Source organism: Thamnophis elegans, chromosome 11, assembly GCF_009769535.1.
Source record: "Thamnophis elegans isolate rThaEle1 chromosome 11, rThaEle1.pri, whole genome shotgun sequence".
NCBI classification, from domain to species: Eukaryota; Metazoa; Chordata; class Lepidosauria; order Squamata; family Colubridae; genus Thamnophis; species Thamnophis elegans.
Window position 1 is genome coordinate 2,473,762 of NC_045551.1, and position 22,026 is coordinate 2,495,787.

Consider the following 22,026-nt stretch of genomic DNA (forward strand, 5'->3'; position numbering starts at 1 on the left):
ACCACAAACGCAGTAGTCATCCTTACCTTTCACAGAGGCACTGAGTTTTATAAATAAGAGCATGATAGTGTAGAATAATCATATCCAAGGACCAGTGGTGGGTTTCAAAAAAATTTGGAACCTCTTCTGTAGGTGTGGCCTGCTTTCCGGGTCCACTGGTGAAACCTCTTCTAACCGGTTCGGTAGATTTGATGAACCGGTTCTACCGAATAGGTGCGAACTGGTAGGGACCCACCTCTGATTGCATTATTTTAATTAGAAATAATGCTTTTGAAAAAGGTAAAAGTGTTAAAAGAATTAGAATATGATGTTTGGGGGCCAACATATATTGCTGTATTAGCTCTCCAAAGACCAACAAAGCTATATTCAGACAACAAATAATTAATATTGTGTTCAGAATCCATTAAGTGTGACAAGATTCTTAAACACCTGTTTTTCAAATCAGCAACATGTTTCTAGCTTTTAGTTGTCCTGGCAGTCATGCCTGCTGTCTCTTTGGATGGGTCAGTCTTCAATGAAGTGTAATACCCATGTCCAAGTGGATTTATTCATTGACCAACTTATCATTCAACAATTGACCTTCCTTTGCCTGATTTCCATGTAATGATTGCACAGAGGAGGCAGGGATGGAAACTGTGTGAATAACCTCAACATTCAGAGAAATCTAAGAATAGGACAGAAATCCTAAGGCCACGTTTGCCAGACGTTCCTTTTCAATTGAAATATGTAGAGAAGACAAAATATGTGGTGCAATGCATAAGAATATATACAACAATGTTTTTTTCATATGATAACCCTGAATTTAGAATAATGTCACAGTGTAATATCATGCCGAGGCCCGGGGGATATTCTTGCTATATTTTGAACTTGTCTGGCATGAGCTACATTTCTTAATCACTATGAATTTATTAGATTTTTTTTTTGTATCCGTCCTTTATTACTTGGTAAATAACTCAAGGTGGTAAGATACCTAATGCTCCTTCCTCATCCAATTTCCCACACAACAAACTAATGAAGTAGGTGGACTGAAGGAGAGTGACTGGGCTCAATGTCATCCAGTTGGCTTTTGTGAATGTGCATGTTGCCTTGAGTTATTTATAAAAAATAATAAAGGTGAGATATAAATAATTAAATCCCTGGCATAGGCTACATACCTGGCAATTAGTCTGATGCCTTCTCACTATGTTCCAAAATGTTTATTAACTGCATTGATGAATTTTGCTGCAAGCACCTACATGGAGAAGCCCAAGGAAGGGTAAGACATTTTTTCCCAGCCAAAGCAATATCAAAAATCTATTTCCTTTTTTTTTTAACAGTCTTCACGAAAGAGAAGTTCTCTAGTGAGTTTTTCATAAAATTGGATAGATAAGTGAAACATATATGGCTACAACAACACTTCACAAAAAATGATTTGATCATTCTTTTCCTCAGTTTAGCCTTGGGATTAAAGATACTCCTTCACACAGGAACCAAATCATTTTTTTGTGGGAAGAGATTCCTTGGGTCTACTCCCATGCTACTGAGAAGTAGAATTCCTGATGTATAGGTTTTGATATTTATTAATTACAATTGTTTTATAAACTCCCCAGTTTATAAAAGTATTATTCTGAGGAAACATCTTCCGTGCTGTGGATCAGAAATGATTTTCAACCAATTTGATCAAAAGATACAGTTGAAGTAACAAGAGGAATATGAATAAAAAAGCATCCTTCCTGAACAAAATGATCATGCAGATTATTCTTTTTTTTAAAAGTAATTTTATCAATAATACAAACATTGGTGGAATTCACACTTCAAGTACAATGATTTGAAGTGATCCTTGCATTATTGTCAGTAATCTGTAACATAAAGCTACTCGAGGAAGTTTTGTCTTGGTATATAGATTTAATGTTGTTTAAAAGAATCCCTGTAGGTTTAGTGTGTTTAAAAGTGGAGAATAAAAACATTGTGATATTTTTTCCTCCTAGTAGAGCCATTTTTCAACAGATCCACTAAAAACCAGTTGCCTGGTTCCCCTTGGCATGTGAAAAACCATCCTCTAGCAATCAATTGCAAAAACGCTTCTTGTTCCCAGGAGGTTTGACTTTGTCACAAGTCATAAACAATGATATATGTTAGTTGTTTGATTGCCTTTAAATCTGTGACCTAACGTCTCCTATGGACATATTGATTGTAGGCAGAATTAAATCTAAAGGATTGGTTAAGCTCTGAGGAAACGATCTCGCTTATTAAGATAAATTGTTTCTTGTTCTCCTTGTCTTCCTCCTCCATTAAGGTCTTCAGCTTATCCTGCCCGAATATTTGCAAGAGAGGTTTGTGCAGGCAGCGCTGAGCTACATCGCATGTAATTCAGAGGGAGAATTTATCTGCAAGGACAACGATTGTTGGTGTCAGTGTGGGTCCAGATTCCCAGAATGCAACTGTCCATATATGGATATTCAAGCCATGGAGGAGAGCTTGCTACGCATCAGTGAGACATGGAATACGTACAATAGTGATTTCGAAGATTCAGGTGTGATGTTTTCACATAGTATATCATTCTCATCATTGTCCTGTGATTCTATAATTACATCATCATTACTCTGTGACCAGAAATAATGCATGGAAGGGTGGATTGCATTCATTAGCAGCTATGAATTAAGGATGCAGCAAATCTCAGTTGAGCATGTGTGTAAGAACTATTTTGTTTGGTTCCATTTTTGAGGACATTCTTGGCTGGCCAAATCTGCCTTGATTTAATATGTGGGTTATCATACTATTTTGTTAGGCATGCCCATGATTCTACACTATAACTTGGAGAATGGTACTCTGCAAAGTCCATTAGCATCACTCATTCTGTCATAAAAATGTTTATAAGAGAATAGAATAGAATAGAATTTTATTATTTGTATGCTGCCCTTCTCCGGGAGGACTCAGGGTGGCGAACAATTCAAGGGGGAAAAAGGGGAACATAAAAAACAAAATACAAATAATAAAAGTAAACAACAGTCGCACAACCATACATGTCGAGAGGGGAGGCAACTCATCACCCTCAGGCCTGCCGGCAAAGCCAGGTTTTGACGGCTTTTCGGAAGGCCTGGAGAGAGGTGAGGGTCCGAATCCCTGCGGGGAGCTCATTCCAGAGGGCCGGAGCTGCCACAGAGAAGGCCCTCCCCCGGGTAATAGCCAGATGACTACTACCAGATGGCTGGTAGATGGCACCTGGAGGAGGCCAACCCTGTGAGATCTAATGGGTCTGTGGGAGGTAATTGGCAGCAGGCGGTCTCTCAAGTACCCAGATCCAATACCATGAAGGGCGGAAATACCAAGAGGTGGAAATAAGTAAATAATTTTGAAAGTAGTAGGGAGAATGAGACTAAGCATCTAAGGCTCAGGGGAATAGTGCAAGAATTATACAAAGACTTTCTAGGATAGACTGAGGAGAGCATGTGAGCCCCCCCTCCCCCCTTAAAGTCTATAGAAGCGTTACACTACTTATATTTATATGGGAGCAGATTTAGGAGATTCAACCTCAATGCATTGCAACACAAACTCTAAACAAACTTCCACAAGTGTCTACTTTTCAGAGCAAGAATCACGGCAAAATAAACAACAACTAAGTGTGAATTGAATGGACTTTCTGCTATCTTGAGCAAAGTTGCATTCTTGGGTAAAAGCAATGCTGGTAAATTGAGGAATGACTAGTGAAAGAAGTAATGATTGTGCAACAGAAATAGGGATAGCTAGCAGAAAGTTTTGAGAAGTTCTCTATAAAAACTCTGTGGGAATGTGTATGTGTTTGTGTGTTTGTGTTCATATTCCTAATTGGTTTGAAAATAATCTACTGAGCAAGCAGATTACTGATTAATATGTCCATAATTCCTGTACAATCGAGATGGATTTTGGAACATATGGCCAGTTCGAAGTTTGCAGGAAACTCCAACCCACATCATTTCCAATTTAGTATGAAATGGCCTTTACCCCATATTCACTTTTTACCAGGATGCCACAGTTGTGTTGATGGATGTTTTACCTATAAAAAGAAAAATGACTCCACTATTGGAATCCTATCAAGATGAAGTAAAGATAGAACTGTACACCTGGCAGAAATGCAGTCAGGTGGCAGAAGAGATCCAGATGAGGATTTAACTGCCTTCAGTCATCACTTATGAATATGTAAACACAACAACGGATAGAGTGGATGGAGGGAGGAGTAGAAGGAAAGATAGGAAGGAGAGGAGAAAGGAGAGGAATAGGAGAAAGGGAAAGGCAGGGGAAGAATGGGAGGGAATGTAAGAGTAGGAAAGAGGGGAGGAATGGGAAGAAGAGGGGAAGGGTAAAGAGGAAGGAAGGAAGGAGAGAAGAAAGAGAAGAAAGGGGGGTAGGAAGGAGGGAGGGAAGGAGGGAGGGAAGCAAGGAGGGAAGGAAGGAGTGAAGGAAGGAGAGAAGGAGAGAAGAAAGGAGGGAAGGAAGGAGTGAAGGAAGGAGAGAAGGAGAGAAGAAAGGAGGCAAGGAAGGAGGGAATGTAGGAGAGAAGGAAGGGGGGAAGGAAGGAGGAAAGGAAGGGGGAAAGGAAGGAGGGAAGGGGAAGGAGGGAGGGAAGGAAGGGGAGTAGGAGAGAAGAAACGAGGGAAGGAAAGAGGGAGGGAGGGAGGGAAGAAGAAGTAGGACCGTTGTAAGGGAAAAAAAATGAAAAAAAAAATGACTCCACTATTGGAATCCTATGAAGATGAAGTAAAGATAGATCTGTACACTTGGCAGCAATGCACTCCGGTGGCAGAAGAGATCCAGATGAGGATTTAACTGCCTTCAGTCATCACTTATGACTGACTCGCCCATACCAGTTATCTCCTGAAGGAAGTCTCTACCTGCCACTGCCATTTTGCCCTTTTCAGACTAGTATCTTGAGGGGAGCAAACCTTTAAATATCATGAAAGCTTAATTACGTTCAGCTATTGTGACCTTTATGATTATGAGATAGATTTTGAAATCAAGCTTTCCATAGCCTGTTTTTGCACTCTCGTCAAGGATTCAAAGGGAAGTTGGCAGAAGAAGAGAGATTTTGCTAGATCAATTGCACTGAGGAGATCTGTGTTTTGTGATTTGCTATTGTATATGAGGTTTTCTAAAAAAAATGTGTAAGAAAATTCTCAAATATTTAGAACAGGAAGATTAAGTATTCCCGGGTAACATCTGTTGCGTAAATGAGAGGAACTTAAATCAGTCTTTCTCACGGACATACCAACCAGGTGAAATAAATTACAATTCCATCATCCCCAACCAATATGCCAATGACCATCTTATTTGGAAATGATGAGAATTGTAACTGGATTTATCTAGAGGGTTCCAAATGTGGTAAGTCTGATCTACGTATGTTTTTTTTGGAGGTATATATTTTGAAATTAAATTATGCAAAATTCTATATTCTCCATTGTGCTGATGAGAGAATCTAGGAATGGGTTGACCTCTTCTGCTAGCTGATTGGACTGAGTCTGTCAGAGCTGTGAGGACACACTTCTGTTGCCAACAGTCCCCAGCTTTTGACTCAGTCCATTATCTAGGACAGATGTGTCAAAATCTGCTCTTTTTTGGAGGGAACTTTCTACTCCTGGATTCTTCAACAGACAATAGAACATGCAGGGGTTTTGAACACTCTTGACAGCCCCCCCCCCCCGACTGTCTGGTGGAGCCACCAAATTGCTACCAGCGTGATGGTTCCAAATTTGATAAGTCTGATCTACATATCTATTTTGGAGATATACAGTATATTCTGAAATTAAATGATGTGAAAATCTATATTCTCTTTTTTTTCCTAGATGTGATGTGTCACATCACATTTCTAATAAATGAAATAAAAATGAAGTTTAGTTGGTAAAGATCAGGGCCATTGTGGGGAAAAACTGTGTATGATGCTGGAACTCTATTGATTTTCCATATGATTTACTTTGCTTTATTTTTCTATCAGGTTCTAGAGAAGAGTGGATGGATGGATGGATGGATGGATGGGTAAAGAAAGTTTAAGTCATGGTAATGATTTCAGCAATAACATAAAAAGGCCATCACTTGGAAGGAGAAGTTTCCAAAAACATATATTCCATTCATATGAATGTTGCCACATCACAAGATCTTTGCCACATGTGCTCCTAGACTGCTTGAATTGCATAGTTTTGTGGAATTGGTGCTGATTATTATTATACTTTGAAAGTAATTTGTGAGGGTGGAAGATAATAAGCATGGACCACAGGTTCATTTATGCATAAGATTGTAAACATATAACAAACCCTTTTTTTTAAAAAAAAAACTTGTGCTCTAGTGAAGAAAGATAAAATCTCCCCTCTCCTCCTCCCACACATGTCACAGAATCATAGACGATTATGTTAAAAGAAAAACATTCTCCATTTTTCTTCCTCCCCCCTATTATAACTGAAAAAACCAGGCAGGTCCTTTAAAACACTGTAACCTTTTATTCAGTAGCTGAAGTAGTGTAACAAAACTCGCAACAATGTATTAAATGAAGCCGGCTGGGCGGCTGCAGGAACAGCTGAAACAATAGAGCAATCAGCAAGGTTGTTGCTTTAACAAGACAGTTAACTGTTTAAACGGCTTGCCTTTTATACTGCAATCACCTGGCTCGTGTTACAGCTCGCGCTGATGACAGCTCGGCAACTGACAGGCACGTCTGATTGGCTAAGACGCACCTGGCTGCTTCCGAGCTGTCATTCGTAACAGCGAGGACTTTCTTCAATACACAACACCCCCCCCCCATGCAGTGGTGGGTTTCAAAAATTGTTCGAACCTACTCTGTGGGTGTGGCCTCCTTTGTGGGAGTGGCTTGCCGCCCATATGACCAGATATGAAGATGCCGACGACATTTGTCAGAACCACCTTAAATTCCCTCTCACACAGCACTGGCCTGCATAAGAATAGGATGTAAACTTGTTTTTAAAAAGGCATCTTTGGTTTGCGTTAAAACAACTTCAACACACGCAATGTTCTGATTGCACCACAAACGCAGTAGTCATCCTTGCCTTTCACAGAGGCACTGAGTTTTATAAATAGGAGCATGATAGTGTAGAATAATCATATCCAAGGACCAGTGGTGGGTTTCAAAAATGTTTGGAACCTCTTCTGTAGGTGCGGCCTGCTTTCCGGGTCCACTGATGGAACCTCTTCTAACCAGTTCGGTAGATTTGACGAACCGGTTCTACCGAATAGGTGCGAACTGGTAGGAACCCACTTCTGCCCCCATGTCATCTAACCCATTGCCAAGGGGGGGGGGATTGTGACTGCCCTTCCCAGAGGTTTAAAACTGCTTGCTTGCTGAAGGTTTTTGAAGTTAAACTAAAAAGGAGAAAATACAACTAAGATTTGTAATAGTAACTACAGGTAGAAACAAATTTCAGATGCATATGAAATGTGATGCATTTGAACTTCTGAAGGGAGGAGACAAACAACCCGAAGAGTGTGTACATTGGAAACACAAACTATTTTTTTCAAACATTGATCACTCATAACAATATGCATAACAAAAATGGAAATCAACAACCCACTCTGAAAAAGCCAGATAATAAATTTCAAATTAGTTTGGCCTTCTTTCTCCCATTCTCACCAGGAACTCATTTTCTAGTATAATTAAATCCCCGTCTTCCCTACTCCTTTGAAAAATGCAAATTATTCTTTCCCACTTCAGTGAACTGAAATTGGAGCTCTTTGAGAATGTTTGCATAGATCCATCTGCTGGCTTCTTTTATTGTTATCTTCTGCGTACAGCCATATCTTGTAGCCTTCGGATTTAGTAACTTCCCTTGCAAAATTAACAGCTGTTTGATCAAAAAATCCACCCTGATGCTGCTCACCCTAAATTAGCATGCCTCATTAGCATCTCAAGGATTCTGGATGAAATAAAGCTCTTAATTTTCTAGAAAGGAACTAATAATAAAAAAGAACAATAGCATTTGGGGTGGGATAAGCCGTTTCATCCAAATGCTACTTGATAAAAAACACTCTCAGGTATTTGAAAACTGTCACATTTAATATCCTTTCTCCTACATCTAAGTTTTATACATTTGAATAGACACATTAGGTGTTTTTTTTTTAGTTCCACTACTTAGGTACACAACTTAGGTAGACAAATAGCAGCACCTATGTAAGACAGAAATGTCAGCAAATTTGAGGAAGCCACGAGCTTTTCAAAATGTTTTTAAAAGCTATCCTTGGAGATCCCGCTGCAAAATAAAATACAAATAGTTTCCTTAAAATGAAGCATCACATAATAAAGGCAATGAAAGTTACCAAGGGATAATAGCATCGAGTGATTTGAATTCTCAATAAGAATCCCCCCCCCAACTTTAACATTGTTACAATACTCACATTTTAAGTGCACTTTTTTTTCATTTCTGAAGATTAATTGCAGCACAACTTTTGAGATAGCATTAACTCTAGATTGTTGTAGATTGTAGATTGCAATCTATTAATTGTAGATTGCTAAAATGGGCTATAGACAGTGGCCAAGGCTCTGAACTGGCCCTATACCTCCTTAATACTGAATTGTTCTACTAGTATCAAAGAATATTCTTTCAGTGAGAGATCCTAAGGCATCCCATCAGAGGTGGTATTCAGAACCGGTAGCGGAAATTTTGAGTAGTTCAGAGAACCGGTAAATACCACCTCTGGCTGGCCCCACCCCCATCTATTCTCTGCCTCTCGAGTCCCAGCTGATCGGGAGGAAATGGGGATTTTGCAGTATCCTTCCCTTGCCACGCCCACCAAGCCATGCCCACAGAACAGGTAGTAAAAAAAATTGAATCCCACCACTGTATCCCATTGTTCAAATGTGGCAAACCAGCAAAAAGACACACTATTCTCTTACATTTATTTAGTTGAATCTAAAAAATGCATTATCTCAATACCTGTAGCAGAAATCCTACAGCACCAGGAAAAATATTGCATTTTTGAAGGCTTCAACAAGCAGCTCTGGAAAAGTTACAGGGATGCTTCTATCTCAAGAAGGTATGCCAAACAATTTAAATAGCAGGACACTTCTCTCTATGTGGAGAATTGTTTTTTAAAAAACCTGCTAAATGAAGACATCATATGGATGTGTATTTCCATTTTTTACCATTTTTCTTCCGTGGCTTTTCTTTAAAGTCATGTATATGTTAAAAGCATTTTTTTTTCATTATTTTTGCTGGGAATGTAGTGGCGTAACCACTTAATGAAGCTGGATCATAAGTGGTTTGCAGTCTACCTGTTCAAGCCAGCACTGCGGGATGGAGTAAGCTCCCATGTCTCATCCCTAGCTCCTGCCCATTTTGCAGTTTGAAAGCATGCCATCTGAAAGTAGATAAATAGATACCACGGTTTTGGTGGTGGGAACACTAGCTGCATTCTGCATGGGTATCAGGAGCCAGCTTTGGATCTGCCTGGTCATAATCTCCAGAAGACCAGCAAAGAGGAAAGCCTAGGATGATCTGACTTTCTCTCGCTGGCCACCAACTCTGGTTCTAGATCACCCTCTGGTGGAACACCAGGGCAAGAAACTGACTAATGATTGTCAGCTGCCAGAATGTCTATCTTGTAGAAACATTGTCTATGGAAATTCTTAGTCATTCAGGTAATACTCATCCCAAAGGGGCTTTTTCAAGAGGACTGGACTTTCTTATTTTTCTTAGAAGATGTTCCACATCCATTTGCACTACTGAGGACACAGAAAAACCTTCAAGTGGCCTAAATGACTGCCTAAATAATGCAAATGACCCGCTGTCTGCAAATAATATCAATCCTTCCATTCCCCACCATCCAGTCCGAGCAGAGTAAGCCTCTTGGATGAGAAGCAATAGCAATAGCACTTAGACTTACATACCATTTCACAGTGCTTTACAGCCCTCTCTAAGTGGTATGCAGAGTCCGCCTATCGCCTCCAATAATCTGGGTTCTCATTTTACCGACCTCGGAAGGATTGGAGGCTGAGATCATCTTGAGCCTGGTGAGATTCGAACTGCCAAATTTCAGGCAGCCAGAAGCAGCCTGCAGTACTACATTCTAACTACTGCACCACCTTGGCTCTTACGGAAAACATCTTCAAAGAAAAAGAGGAGAGCCCAGTTGCTTCTTGAAAAAGGACCTTTGTATAAACATTGTAGACTCCCTGGCCTTGTATGTGCTAAATAAATAACAAATTATTTTTGCTCAAAATTATTATCTATCTATCCATATCCATATCTATATCTATATCCATATCCATATCCATATCCATATCCATATCCATATCCATCTATCCATCTATCTATCTATATCTATATATACCTATACCTATACCTATACCTACCTACCTACCTATCATCCATCCATCCATCCATCCATATCTATCTATCTATCTATCTATCTATCTATCTATCTATCTATCTATCTATCTATCTATCTATCTATCTATCTATCTTTATCTATTGTTTATTTAATATCTGATGGCTTCCTGCCATTCACCTTTCTGCAAATTTGGCTTTCACTCAGATTAATGTAGGTATTACGAAGTTCTTTTAATACTCAGCACCAAACATAAAAAACATCATTTTAAATACCATACTTAATTCTGTGTATCTATGTTAATGTATCCCATAGGATACATGGTCTTTGGGTTTACAGCTCTCCGGCACACGTGCATGTATGTGTTGTGGTTTGGGTACTCAGTGCCAAAAAGATTCGCCATCCCTGTCTTATCCCAAATATGTTCACAGATGAACAGTTTCATTATAGATCCATCTATGGCATTCAGCATCACCATTTGGAAACCAGGCTCACCATGTATCCATAAAATTGGCACCAAAGTTGAGCACAAGGGACTGGAAGGTAGAAAACATTTCTGCTTCTCTTCTTGTTCAATCATTTTTATGGTTTGTTTATTATGTCCCGTGACATTCTGAGCAGAACAGATCATTTGATTCACCAAGGAGCAACTTCTTATTCCTATGCATAGCAAGTTTTCTTCGTGGTCTAATTTCAAAAGTTCCTCTTAAGGGATCTAGCGACGATTCAGTAGTTCTCAAGACACCTTTTTAATCACTAAGTGGAATCATCCGTACCATTTCTTCCGGGATCAAAGGAGGGAAGAACAAATACATCATCTGAAATCATAATTTCTCATTTTGTTAATTTGCCTTCCAGTAATTATTTCTTCTATGTGTTGACAAGAAATGTAAACAATTAGAAATATCACAAAACCATCATTTTTTAGATGATTATTCCAATTCCCTGACATCCCATGGAGGTGTTTCTATTTTATGTATGGGAACAGGTGTGAAATTTGTAATTTCTTCATCAAGCTAATATTTAAGTATCTTCAATGTGAAGGAAAAAGCCATCCAGGTTCTATAATATAATCACCTCGTTTTTAGTACCAAAAACATTAGATGCCACCTGCTAGCAACACACCTGGCAAACCTGATTCTGAAAGTCACACACAAATTGTGGAGTGTTATGCTGCGTTATTGCAATGACACTATAATAAAGTAGATGAGATTTAAAAAATGGTTGAGTCTAATAGGGTCCTGCTCATGTATATTTTATTCTTTATTGCATCGCTTTAGTTTTCATTATATTTTCATTGTGAAATGACATCTGATGAACAGTTATCTTATGTTATCAATAATGGGGGACTGGGAAAAGATTCTCTGAATTACATCAGTGTATAAAAGGTATAAAGGATTGTGAATTGACAGGATAAGGGGAATGATGAAGAGCCGAGGTGGCGCAGTGGGTAGAGTGCAGTACTGCAGGCCACTTCAGCTGACTGCTATCTGCAGTTTGGCGGTTCAAATCTCACCGGCTCAAGGTTGACTCAGCCTTCCATCCTTCCGAGGTGGGTGAAATGAGGACCCGGATTGTTGTTGGGGGCGATATGCTGACTCTGTAAACCACTTAGAGAGGGCTGAAATCCCTATGAAGCGGTATAAGTCTAACTGCTATTGCTATTCTCCCTTTAATTCTGTTTCTTCCTGTCAATAGTCATTACTTAAGATTTGGTATTTAACCATATCCCTTTAGGTTTATTTAATATAAAGTCACTTCTGTCTATTTTCCCCTTGGTGCACAACCTAATGAACTCAAGTCAGCTTTTCATGGTACAGTACAACATTAACTAATAATTTTAAAAATGCATTCTGAAGATTGCTATGTAATAAATAGAATTATGTATATAATCAACATATTTCTGCTCCATAAAATCTGGCATGCATCCTTCTACAAATAATCAGATAATCAGATACTAAAATTAAATGGAAGTTATAAAATTAAAAAGTAACGTGCGGTTTCATTTATATACAGTTCAGCATTCTCTCTCTCTCTCTCTCTCTCACACACACACACACACACACACACACACACAGAAATATGCAAGCCCATCTTAAATACCTTTCCATGGTTTTCAAAATGTATATCTCTCAGATATCATTTGATGAATTCAATAGTGCAAGAACAAATTTCAGTGGAAGGTAAAAATTAATACACAACCTTTTTATTACATTGTGGTTTGCTTTTCTCATACACTTTTGGGAGTGTAGAAATCTGCACTTCTTAAATCTGTCCATATTCATTTCTAAATCTTTGCATATAAAAAAAAAACAAAGACTAAATTTGGTTTAGTCCTCTTAGGAAAAAAAAAACTGTTTTTGTTGCAGTCAAAGTTTCAGTAGTCTGGGTTTAGAAATTTAAATTCCCAGTAAGACTAGTGCTTGATTTCTGTAACCATTATTTCTCCAGTTGCAATTACAGACATTGTTAAAAAAAGGAAGGAATAAATCCTGCTTTAGTCAGGGAAGAGCAGCCCTGAAAGCTTATGATAGGAACATAGAAATGCAGTTCCCAAATCATATCCTTGGGTCTGCCAGCTATGGATTAGTCTCAATGCTTTTGCCATTACCAGAACAAGAATATTCATAAAAAATTGACTTGGCTGCCTTACTAGGGTTACATTTGGCTTGAGGGATTTCTAGTCAAAGCCTGTAAAATAGGAAATGCAGGAACAGGATATACAGTTTCAGCTTTCAGAAGAAAAGACTTTTTAGCCAGTAAGAAAAGACTATTTACTGCCAGATATTCTTGGGAATATGTTCTGGTTGAGATTTGTGCTGGGGGAAAAAAAATCTTATATTCATGTTTTATTGAGGAAAAAAAATGAAAAAGCAGCAATTCTCGATGACGTTTCCCCTGGACCTTCAACAAAGCATCTTTTAGTTTTAGCTCCATTTAGAAATTCCATTCCATATCCATAGCCATCCATCCATCTCCGGTCTTTCTTACTATTATTTTTATAAATAATTCGAGTTTCGAGTTTAATAAAATTTGTATGCCGCCCACTCCCATTGGGACTCTGGATGGCTCACAGCAAGACAAAAGAAACATTTAAAATTTAAGAATAAAAAAATACCATTAAAAGTCCACATCATAGATAGATAGATAGATAGATAGATAGATAGATAGATAGATAGATGGATGGATGGATGGATGGATGGATGGATGGATGGATGGATGGATGATGGATGGATGATAGATAGATAGATAGATAGATAGATAGATAGATAGATAGATGATAGATAGATAGATAATTAGAGATAATAGAGAGGGGGGATGATGGATAGATAGATAGATAGATAGATAGATAGATAGATAGATAGATGGATGGATGGATGGATGGATGGATGGATGGATGGATGGATGGATGGATGGATGGATGATAGATAGATAGATAGATAGATAGATAGATAGATAGATAGATAGATAGATAGATGATAGATAGATAGATAGATAGATAGATATAGAGATAGAGACAGAGACAGAGATAGAGAGATGACTCAAGGTGGTAAACATATCTAATACTCCTCCTTCCTCCTAATTTCCTTACAATAACCCTGTGAAGTGAATTGGGCTAAAAGAGAATAACTGGGTCAAGTTGATCTTCATTGGCAAGGCAAAACTAGAACTCATGGTCTCCAGTTTCTAACTTTGTGCCTTAAGCCACCAGAGTAAGTTGGCTCTCTTTTTATTAACCCCAAATAGTCGGGAAATATAAATGTTTGGGGTTTCTGAGGCAAAAAATCACACTGATGCAACTTACATCAGGAAGGAAGAGAGAGAGGGATGGAGGGAGGGATGAGGAATACATACATATGTAGACACATAGAGTAGTTCTTAAAAATTGAGAACTTCTGGAGGGGAATTATTACTTTTTCAGTAAAAAGCATAGAGGGTCATTGAAGCATGCATACTTGTATGGCTAGATATACCCATGATGTGTGTGTGTGTGTGTGTGTGTGTGTGTGTGTGTGTGTGTTGCATTTGTGCTGATAAATAAATGATGGGGGGGGGGACTAGTATAAATCTTATTTCAAGCTATTTAGCTCTCATCAGCTAGCCATACCCTTACTGGGAATCGAACCTTGGCTGTATTACATATTAGGCAGTTATATTAGCCACTAAGCCACAGGCTCTCCTCCTTTGTCAGCTGAGCCAGAGAAACAGGTATGTATTGTGTCTGAGATGACTCCCAGAGTGAGCTGATAGACAGAAAAGGGAAGCAGTATGCTCCCTCCCATATTTGGGCTACCAGGGGTTGTGACACAATACACACACACCACACACACACACACACACACACACAGACACACAATATCTATTTTTCAAATGTTATAAGGTTCTCATGTGTGTGTGTGTGTTTTTTTTTGTGTGTGTGTGGTGTGTACACTACAATCTACATTCCAGAATTATACAAGCATCGTTTTATATCCTGCTGCATTTCAGATGCTGCCTGCTCAACAACTGGGCTAATTCCTTTGGATTTTAGGGCCTTTGTGTGTTGGCTATTTTTTTTTTTCTGGCTTAAGATAATTTTTCTGGTTACCTTTCTGATGATTCTTCCTCCTATTGGAAAGTTAAGATCAGAGTGATTTCTGACAGTATGGTGGTTCTCAAAACTTTGGGGCTTTTTAAACAAGAGCTGCAATCTGGGAGTGGTTGTTTTCAGGTAGAACAGAGTACCTTAGGCCCTCAAAATGAATAGCAAATGGTTTATTCCTTTAACCAAATTACTTTGTCGGCATTATATGCCCATCACACAAAACAGCTTTTTGATCTGTCTGCTTCAACGTCTTGCCCTCTGCAATATTGAGGAAAGATATCACCATTCCCTTTTTGCACAATGATTTTTTGTCCCTGTGCTGTGAAGGAACCAGGTACACTAGACTAGCCTAACACTAGTGTAACATTTATAACTTACATTACATCCTTCTGCACCCATCAATGGAAGTCCATTTTATCCCGAGGACAGTTTTATTTGTTATCAGAATCCAACACTAACAGCCGCCTTTACTCATACAGAAACTGCTCTTAATAATTTCTCTGATTTATTAATGCAGAGTTTCACCCTATTCTTTAAATCTCTTTTATTGCATTTGGTTTTTATTAATCTTGCTAGGTTTACTGTATTGCTGGCCAGTATACAATTTATTTCTATACATTTGCATGCACGTAAACTCATATAAGTATACTGAACATTCACTTACTAGCTCAGTATTTATAGGTTGAAAACTTTTACAGTTAAAGTATTTTAATAACTATTTCTCACTATTTCTATTGGCCAGCCTCTATCCCTGTACTCACTGCATTGTAGAAATTGCTATATGTACTTGCTAAGTTTTAGAATCATTTGAGAATTGGGTATTTTGCTGTTTTTTGTCCTGATGATGTTCATTTTTTTTTCTTTTTATGTCGTGGCTTCTTATAATCTGCTCTTTTATCCTTTTATGAGGACAACTGTTTAATTTTCTGGTCAGTTGCCATAATAAAATCCTCTATCTAAATAAGAATCTTAAAAGGTTGGTTTTTGCCTTCATCTTAATAATTAGTTTACTGTTTCTCCGTTGATCAGATGTCTTTCTGCTTCCCTCTTCATACAAATAAACCTTTACTAAGAAAAGAAGAGGGCAAATTTGGGACTTATTCCCCCCCCCTTTTATGCCAGATATTTAATGCAACACTTATTATAGCATTACCTTCCATAACTTGTTTGTTTCTTTTGTTGTAAGTTCAGATATATTTATACAAGCTGCCTAGAATCGTGTTTCTTCTTTAGAAGTGACTGAAATGCAAGCACAATAGCATATAATCTACTGGGAATATAAAATTAAAGCTTGGTAATATGTTTATTTTGATGGCTGCAGTTCTCCTAACCATCACAAGATTATTTTTATATATCTGGACATTTTTGTTTTTATAATTTTATAGCTGTGTAATAATTATTTATAACTAAATCCTTATTATTTTTAGTCAAGTAAATTCCTAAAATATATTCATTGTTAGATGGGGTAAAGGAAAGGCACATCAGGTTTAGGGGCGGCAACATTCTTTATTAACTCAGAAACAACTGTGTACAATCCAGCAAAGGTTCAGGCTGACCGCAGCCCTTTTAGAAGGAGCTTTTCACAGCCTTCGCCCAATCAGGTCAGTGGTGGGATTCAGCCAGTTCTCACCTATTTCAGGAGAACCGCTTCTTAACTTTCTAAGAGGTTCAGAGAACCGGTTGTTGGAAGAAATCTCCTTTTGTTTTTTTCCCCACTTTACAGGGCTAATCCTGTAAGGAAGGCAGGAAGGAAACATTCTGGTGTTGTTTCTAGCCTCATCTTTATTGACTGGCTTACAGAAACTGCCTCTCCCGTTAACCCTGATTACATTGAAACAGCTAAGGCAAAGCGCCCATCGACCTGAGTAATGTTGAGTTGGCCACGCCCACATGTCACATACCACTAAGCCCCGCCTACCCACTTGGTCATTAGGACAGAGAACCGGTTGTTAAATTATTTGAATCCCACCACTGAATCAGGTTGAATCTCTGTTCCCACCGGAACAGAGGACCTTAGTGTAAACCATTGTAACTGATTCTGTATCTAACATTAACCATATTTTGCAGAAGTATTGAATCCTTTTATTAGATGCAGGTATGCTGCTTCTCTTCGTCTGCTAGTCAACATTTGAGGTATGGGTAGCATTCTTGACTCAAAGCCTCTCAATTTATAAATTCCACAGTTCCTGAGGTCTAATCATGAGGAGTAGGTGCTCAAATCACGTAGATTATTTTCATGATCTATTCTTTGTCTGGAGACATTTCACTAAATCCAGCATAATTCACTTCGTATATACAGCTTTCTGCCAGCAGATGTCAGTTTGCCATGGTGCTCACTGGAAGTCACCCTGAAATTTAATTTTCTTGATGTATTTCCATTTCCGATGATCCCAATGACAACGAAAGTAAGAAAGAGGAAGCGGACAGTACCCCAAGGCTCTGTCTTAGGCCTAGTACTCTTCAACATCTTCATCAATGACTTAGATGAGGGGATAGAAGGGGAACTCATTACATTTGCAGATGACACCATGCTGGCAGGAATATATTCCAGAAGACAGGCTCAGGATACAAAAGGATGTTGACAGACTTGAACACTGGGCTCTATCTAACAAAATGAATCCAGTGTAAAGTAAAGTAAGTTTTACATTTAGGCAAGACAGGTGTAGAATAAGTGGCACCTGGCTCAACAGTAATAACGGCAAGAGGGATATTGGAGTTCTAGTGAAGGATCATTTAAATGCGAGCCAGCAGTGTGTTGCAACTGCCAAAAAAGCCAATGCAATCCTACTCTGCATTAATAGAAGGATAGAATCAAGATCATATGAAGTGTTAATACTACTTTATAATGTGTTGGTAAGACAAGGATATAGTATCCAGTTTTGGTTGTTAGGGTTGCAAGGATCTTGTAACTTGACAGCTTTAAGACTTGCATGCTTCAATGCCAGAGTTCCTGAGCCAACGTGACTGGAGGAGGAATTCTGGGAGTTGAAGTCCACAAATATTAAAGCTGTCAGGTTTGAAGACCCCTAGTTTTTTTTTTCTAAAGGGTCAGGGGTGCGAGGGTCTTGTAACTTGACAGCTTTAAGACTTGCGTGCTTCAAATGCCAGAGTTTCTGAATAGCTACTTGGACCGACCTAAGGACTAATTCATAATTTCATATCCGGTCACATGGGCGGCAAGCCACTCCCATCCAGTCACATGGGTGACAAGCCACTCCCACAAAGGAGGCCACACCCACAGAGTAGGTTCGAACAATTTTTGAAACCCACCACTGGTTTTCTACAATATAAAAAAGAGATTGGGATTTTAGAAAGAGTGCAGAGAAGAGCAGCAAAGATTATTAGGGAACTGGAAGATAAAACATATGGGAATGGTTGCAGTATTTGGGTATGTCTAACTTACTAAAAGAAAGACTTGGGTGATATAGCAGTGTTCCAATATCTAAAGGGCTGCCACAAAGAAGAGCGAGTCAACCAGTGGTGGGTTTCAAAAATTTTCGAACCTACTCTGTGGGAGTGGCTTTCTGGCCATGTGTTTCTCTCTCTCTCCTCCCTCTCTCTCTTTCTCTCTCTCTCTCTCTCCCCTTCCTTTTGCCTCTCTGTCCTTTTCTTCCTTTTTTTCTTTCATCTCTCTCTCACTTTTTCTTTCTTTCTTCTTTTTTCTTTCTTCTTTCTTCTTTCTTTTTCCTCCTTCATTCCTTCCTTCTCTTTCTCTTCTCTTTCTCTGGTGAGACTGTCCTCTCGGTCTCTCTGTCTGTCTTTCTGTCTCTCTCGTCTCTCTCTCTGGAGACTGTCTCTCTCGGTCTCTCTGTCTGTCTTTCTGTCTCTCTCTGTCTCTCTCTCTGTCTCTCTCCTCACTCTCTCTCTCCTCTCTCTCTCTGTCTCTCTCTGTGTGTGTGTGTGTGTGTGTGTGTGTGTGTGTGTGTGTCAGTGGTGGGTTTCCAAAATTTGGGAACCTCTCTGTAGGTGTGGCCTGCTTTCTGGTGGAACCTTTTCTAACCGGTTCAGTAGATATTGACAAACTGGTTTCACTGAACTGGTGCGAACTGGTAGGAACCCACTCTGGAGTCAACCTATTATCCAAAACAAGTGGAGGACAAGATGTAATAGATAGAAACTAATCAAGAGAGAAACCAATCTAGAGCTAAGGAGAAATTTTCTGACAGTGAGAAGAATTAATCAGTGGAACAACTTGCCTCCAGAAGTTGTGGGTGCCCCAACATTGGAGGTTTTTAAGAAGAGATTGAACAACCAATGAAATGGTATAGGGCTTCCTTCTTAAGCAGGGTGTTTGGACTAGAAGATCTCCAAGTCTCTTCAAAACTTTGTTATTCTGTTAGAACTATTTGTTATTATTTTTTTTTTCTCTTTTTGTTCTTTAAAAAATGTGTTAATATGGTAAAAATACTTTGTGAAAAAGAAATGAGCTGAAACTTACTTTTTTTTTCAAACTGCAAGTGTAGAGGTCCATTTGAAAATCTCAAAGTCTTGTTCTTGACTAAGAAAGATCAGCCACTTTATTGTTGTTTTCATATATTTTATTGATTTTATTCACTATGTTTCCAATGTTTTCTCTTAAATCTCTTCAAAATGAATGCAGTTTGATCATAATATATCATTCAGATTAAAAAAAAACAATTATTCGCTGTGCAAGTGTTGCCACGAGAAACTGATCTGTAGTCAGTAAAGAAATGGGACTAGAGGAATGTTGGATGTTGGATCTTTTTCCTTCTTTATACAGTGAATCAAATAGATAAAGGCTTCTTTCCATGACAAAGAGAATTCTTTGAATCTTGAAATCTCATTACTCAGTCAAAGTAAAAATGTAACCAGAATATCTTGAAAAGTCTCATAGTATACTGCAGAATTGCCATCTGATCCTACAGTTACAATCAGTTTTAGGGTTTTGTCAAGGCCTCTTTAGTATTGTCATGGATCATAGGCTGATGAAATAATTATTCTTGGTTGTCTGTAAACTTTGTAAATAATATTTTTAGTTTAGTTTAGTTTAGTTTCATTTTATTTATATGCCGCCTTATTCCCTGCGGGACTCAGGGCAGCGCACAAACCCGAGGAGGGGAAGGAAAAGACACAAAACTACAAAAATAGGGCTTTTAAAAACAACCAACAGCCACACGATTCGAGAGGGGAAGGGAACTCATCGACCCCAGGCCTGCCGACACAGCCAGGTTTTAACGGCTTTTTGGAAGGCCCGAGAGAGGTGAGGGTCCGAATCTCCGCGGGGAGTTCGTTCCAAAGGGCCGGAGCTGCCGCAGAGAAGGCCCTCCCCCGGGTCGTAGCTAGATGACATTGGCTGGTAGATGGCACCAGGAGGAGGCCGACCCTGTGTGATCTAATGGGTCTGTGGGAGGTAATTGGCAGCAGGCGGTCTCTCAAGTACCCAGGTCCAATACCATGAAGGGCATTATAAGTGATGACTAGCACCTTGAAGTGTATCCGCTTCAATATATTCTTCAAATTTTTCTAAATCAAATGCCCTTTTATTAATAATAAACAAATTGCTCCATCATTTCATTTATTGTAAAAATATGCTTGGATCCATCCTGGGTATATTGTTGCTGTCCGACTCAATTAGTTGGTGAGTCAACCATTTGTCTAACTTACTGCTTTTCTTTTTTTTAAAGTATTTCTCTTTAATAAATTTTGTTTCTTGTACATTTTAGATCCTAGTTGCTTCCTTGTTTCTTTAATAATATTTTGTTCTAAATACAAGATTTTATTAAATGTATGCCTTTAATTTAATGTTTTGGACTGCTTAGCTACTGTTTCTCTGATCTGTCTCATTCAATGCAAAAGAACTGGCCAGATTTCACATGTTAAAATTAGGAAAGATAAAGGAATATCAGTGAATCTCATCCTTATTATTTGCTTTCATACCTCTATAGATTTATGAATATTTGCAAAAGTTTATCTTCAAAGCTGAGACCCATTTTTGTACAGTCGTTCAGGCTAGAAACCAGGAAACTGTAACTTCTAGTCATGACTTAGGCCCAAAACCAAGCCAGGATTTGTTCATGCAGTCACCGGGAATCAAAATTAGCAATAGCAATAGCAGTTAGACTTATATACTACTTCAGAGGGCTTTCAGCCCTCTCTAAGTGGTTTACCGAGTCAGCATATCACCCCCACAGTCTGGGTCCTCATTTCACCCACCTCGGAAGGATGGAAGGCTGAGTCAACCTTGAGCCAGTGAGATTTGAACAGCCGAACTGCAGAACTGCAGTCAGCTGAAGTAGCCTGCAGTGCTGCACTCTAACCACTGCGCCACCTCGGCTCAAAATCAAAATTGATTTGAAGGCACTGCCCCTCTCCCCACTCAAGGAACAACTTCCACCACAAACAGATCTAGTCAGGATTCCTCATTGCATGGTAATATATAAGTGCACCCATCTGAAATAAACATTTTGCAACCTTCATCCTCAACACACACAAAATATACAGACAACCCCACTCAACTCCCCCTCTGTATCTACGCAGACAGATTTTGTGAATATGGCTTAAGAGAGCTTTCAGAAACGATTTGTGGCATCTGTGATTATGATGTGTGTGGGCTTACCTACTTAAAAAGAGCTGAGGTGGCACAGTGGTTAGGGTACAGTACTGCAGGCCACTTCAGCTGACTGTTATCTGCAGTTCGGCGGTTCAAATCTCACCGGCTCAAGGTTGACTCAGCCTTCCATCCTTCCGAGGTGGGTGAAATGAGGACCCAGATTGCTGTTGGGGGCAATATGCTGACTCTGTAAACCGCTTAGAGAGGGCTGAAAGCCCTATGAAGCGGTATATAAGTCTAACTGCTATTGCTATTGCTATTAACTATGCCTCTGGATACCGGATAAATCAGTAACATCCAGGAAAAAGGCTGAATCTGCACTAATGGCCTTGGTGGCAATAATGTTATTTTTTTTTAGACATGCCCTTATAAATTAAGTTATACTTTTCCCTTCAGCCTTGCACTTAAAATATTTTGTTTATGTTCATTCTCTTCTAACAGCATTGCAGAGAAAACTCCAGCCAAAATGGCATTACTGAACAACAGTAGTAGGGATTTAGATGGTATTTGCGAAAACTTCAGGACTTGAAGAGCTACATAAGAAACATTTCCTTAATGGATCCCTGAAAAAGAAGGAAAGGGAAAACAG

General features: G+C 38.9%; 1 protein-coding gene across 2 annotated transcripts in view; it reads left to right on the forward strand.

Annotated features, from left to right (window-relative positions):
* BRINP3 (BMP/retinoic acid inducible neural specific 3) overlaps positions 1-22,026 on the forward strand; it is a 212,056-nt gene that overhangs the window by 154,213 nt on the left and 35,817 nt on the right. For both annotated transcript variants that reach the window (XM_032226941.1, XM_032226942.1), the window contains one exon: positions 2,276-2,512. In XM_032226941.1, the coding sequence (XP_032082832.1) occupies positions 2,276-2,512 (237 nt within the window). The remainder of the gene's footprint in view (positions 1-2,275; positions 2,513-22,026) is intronic.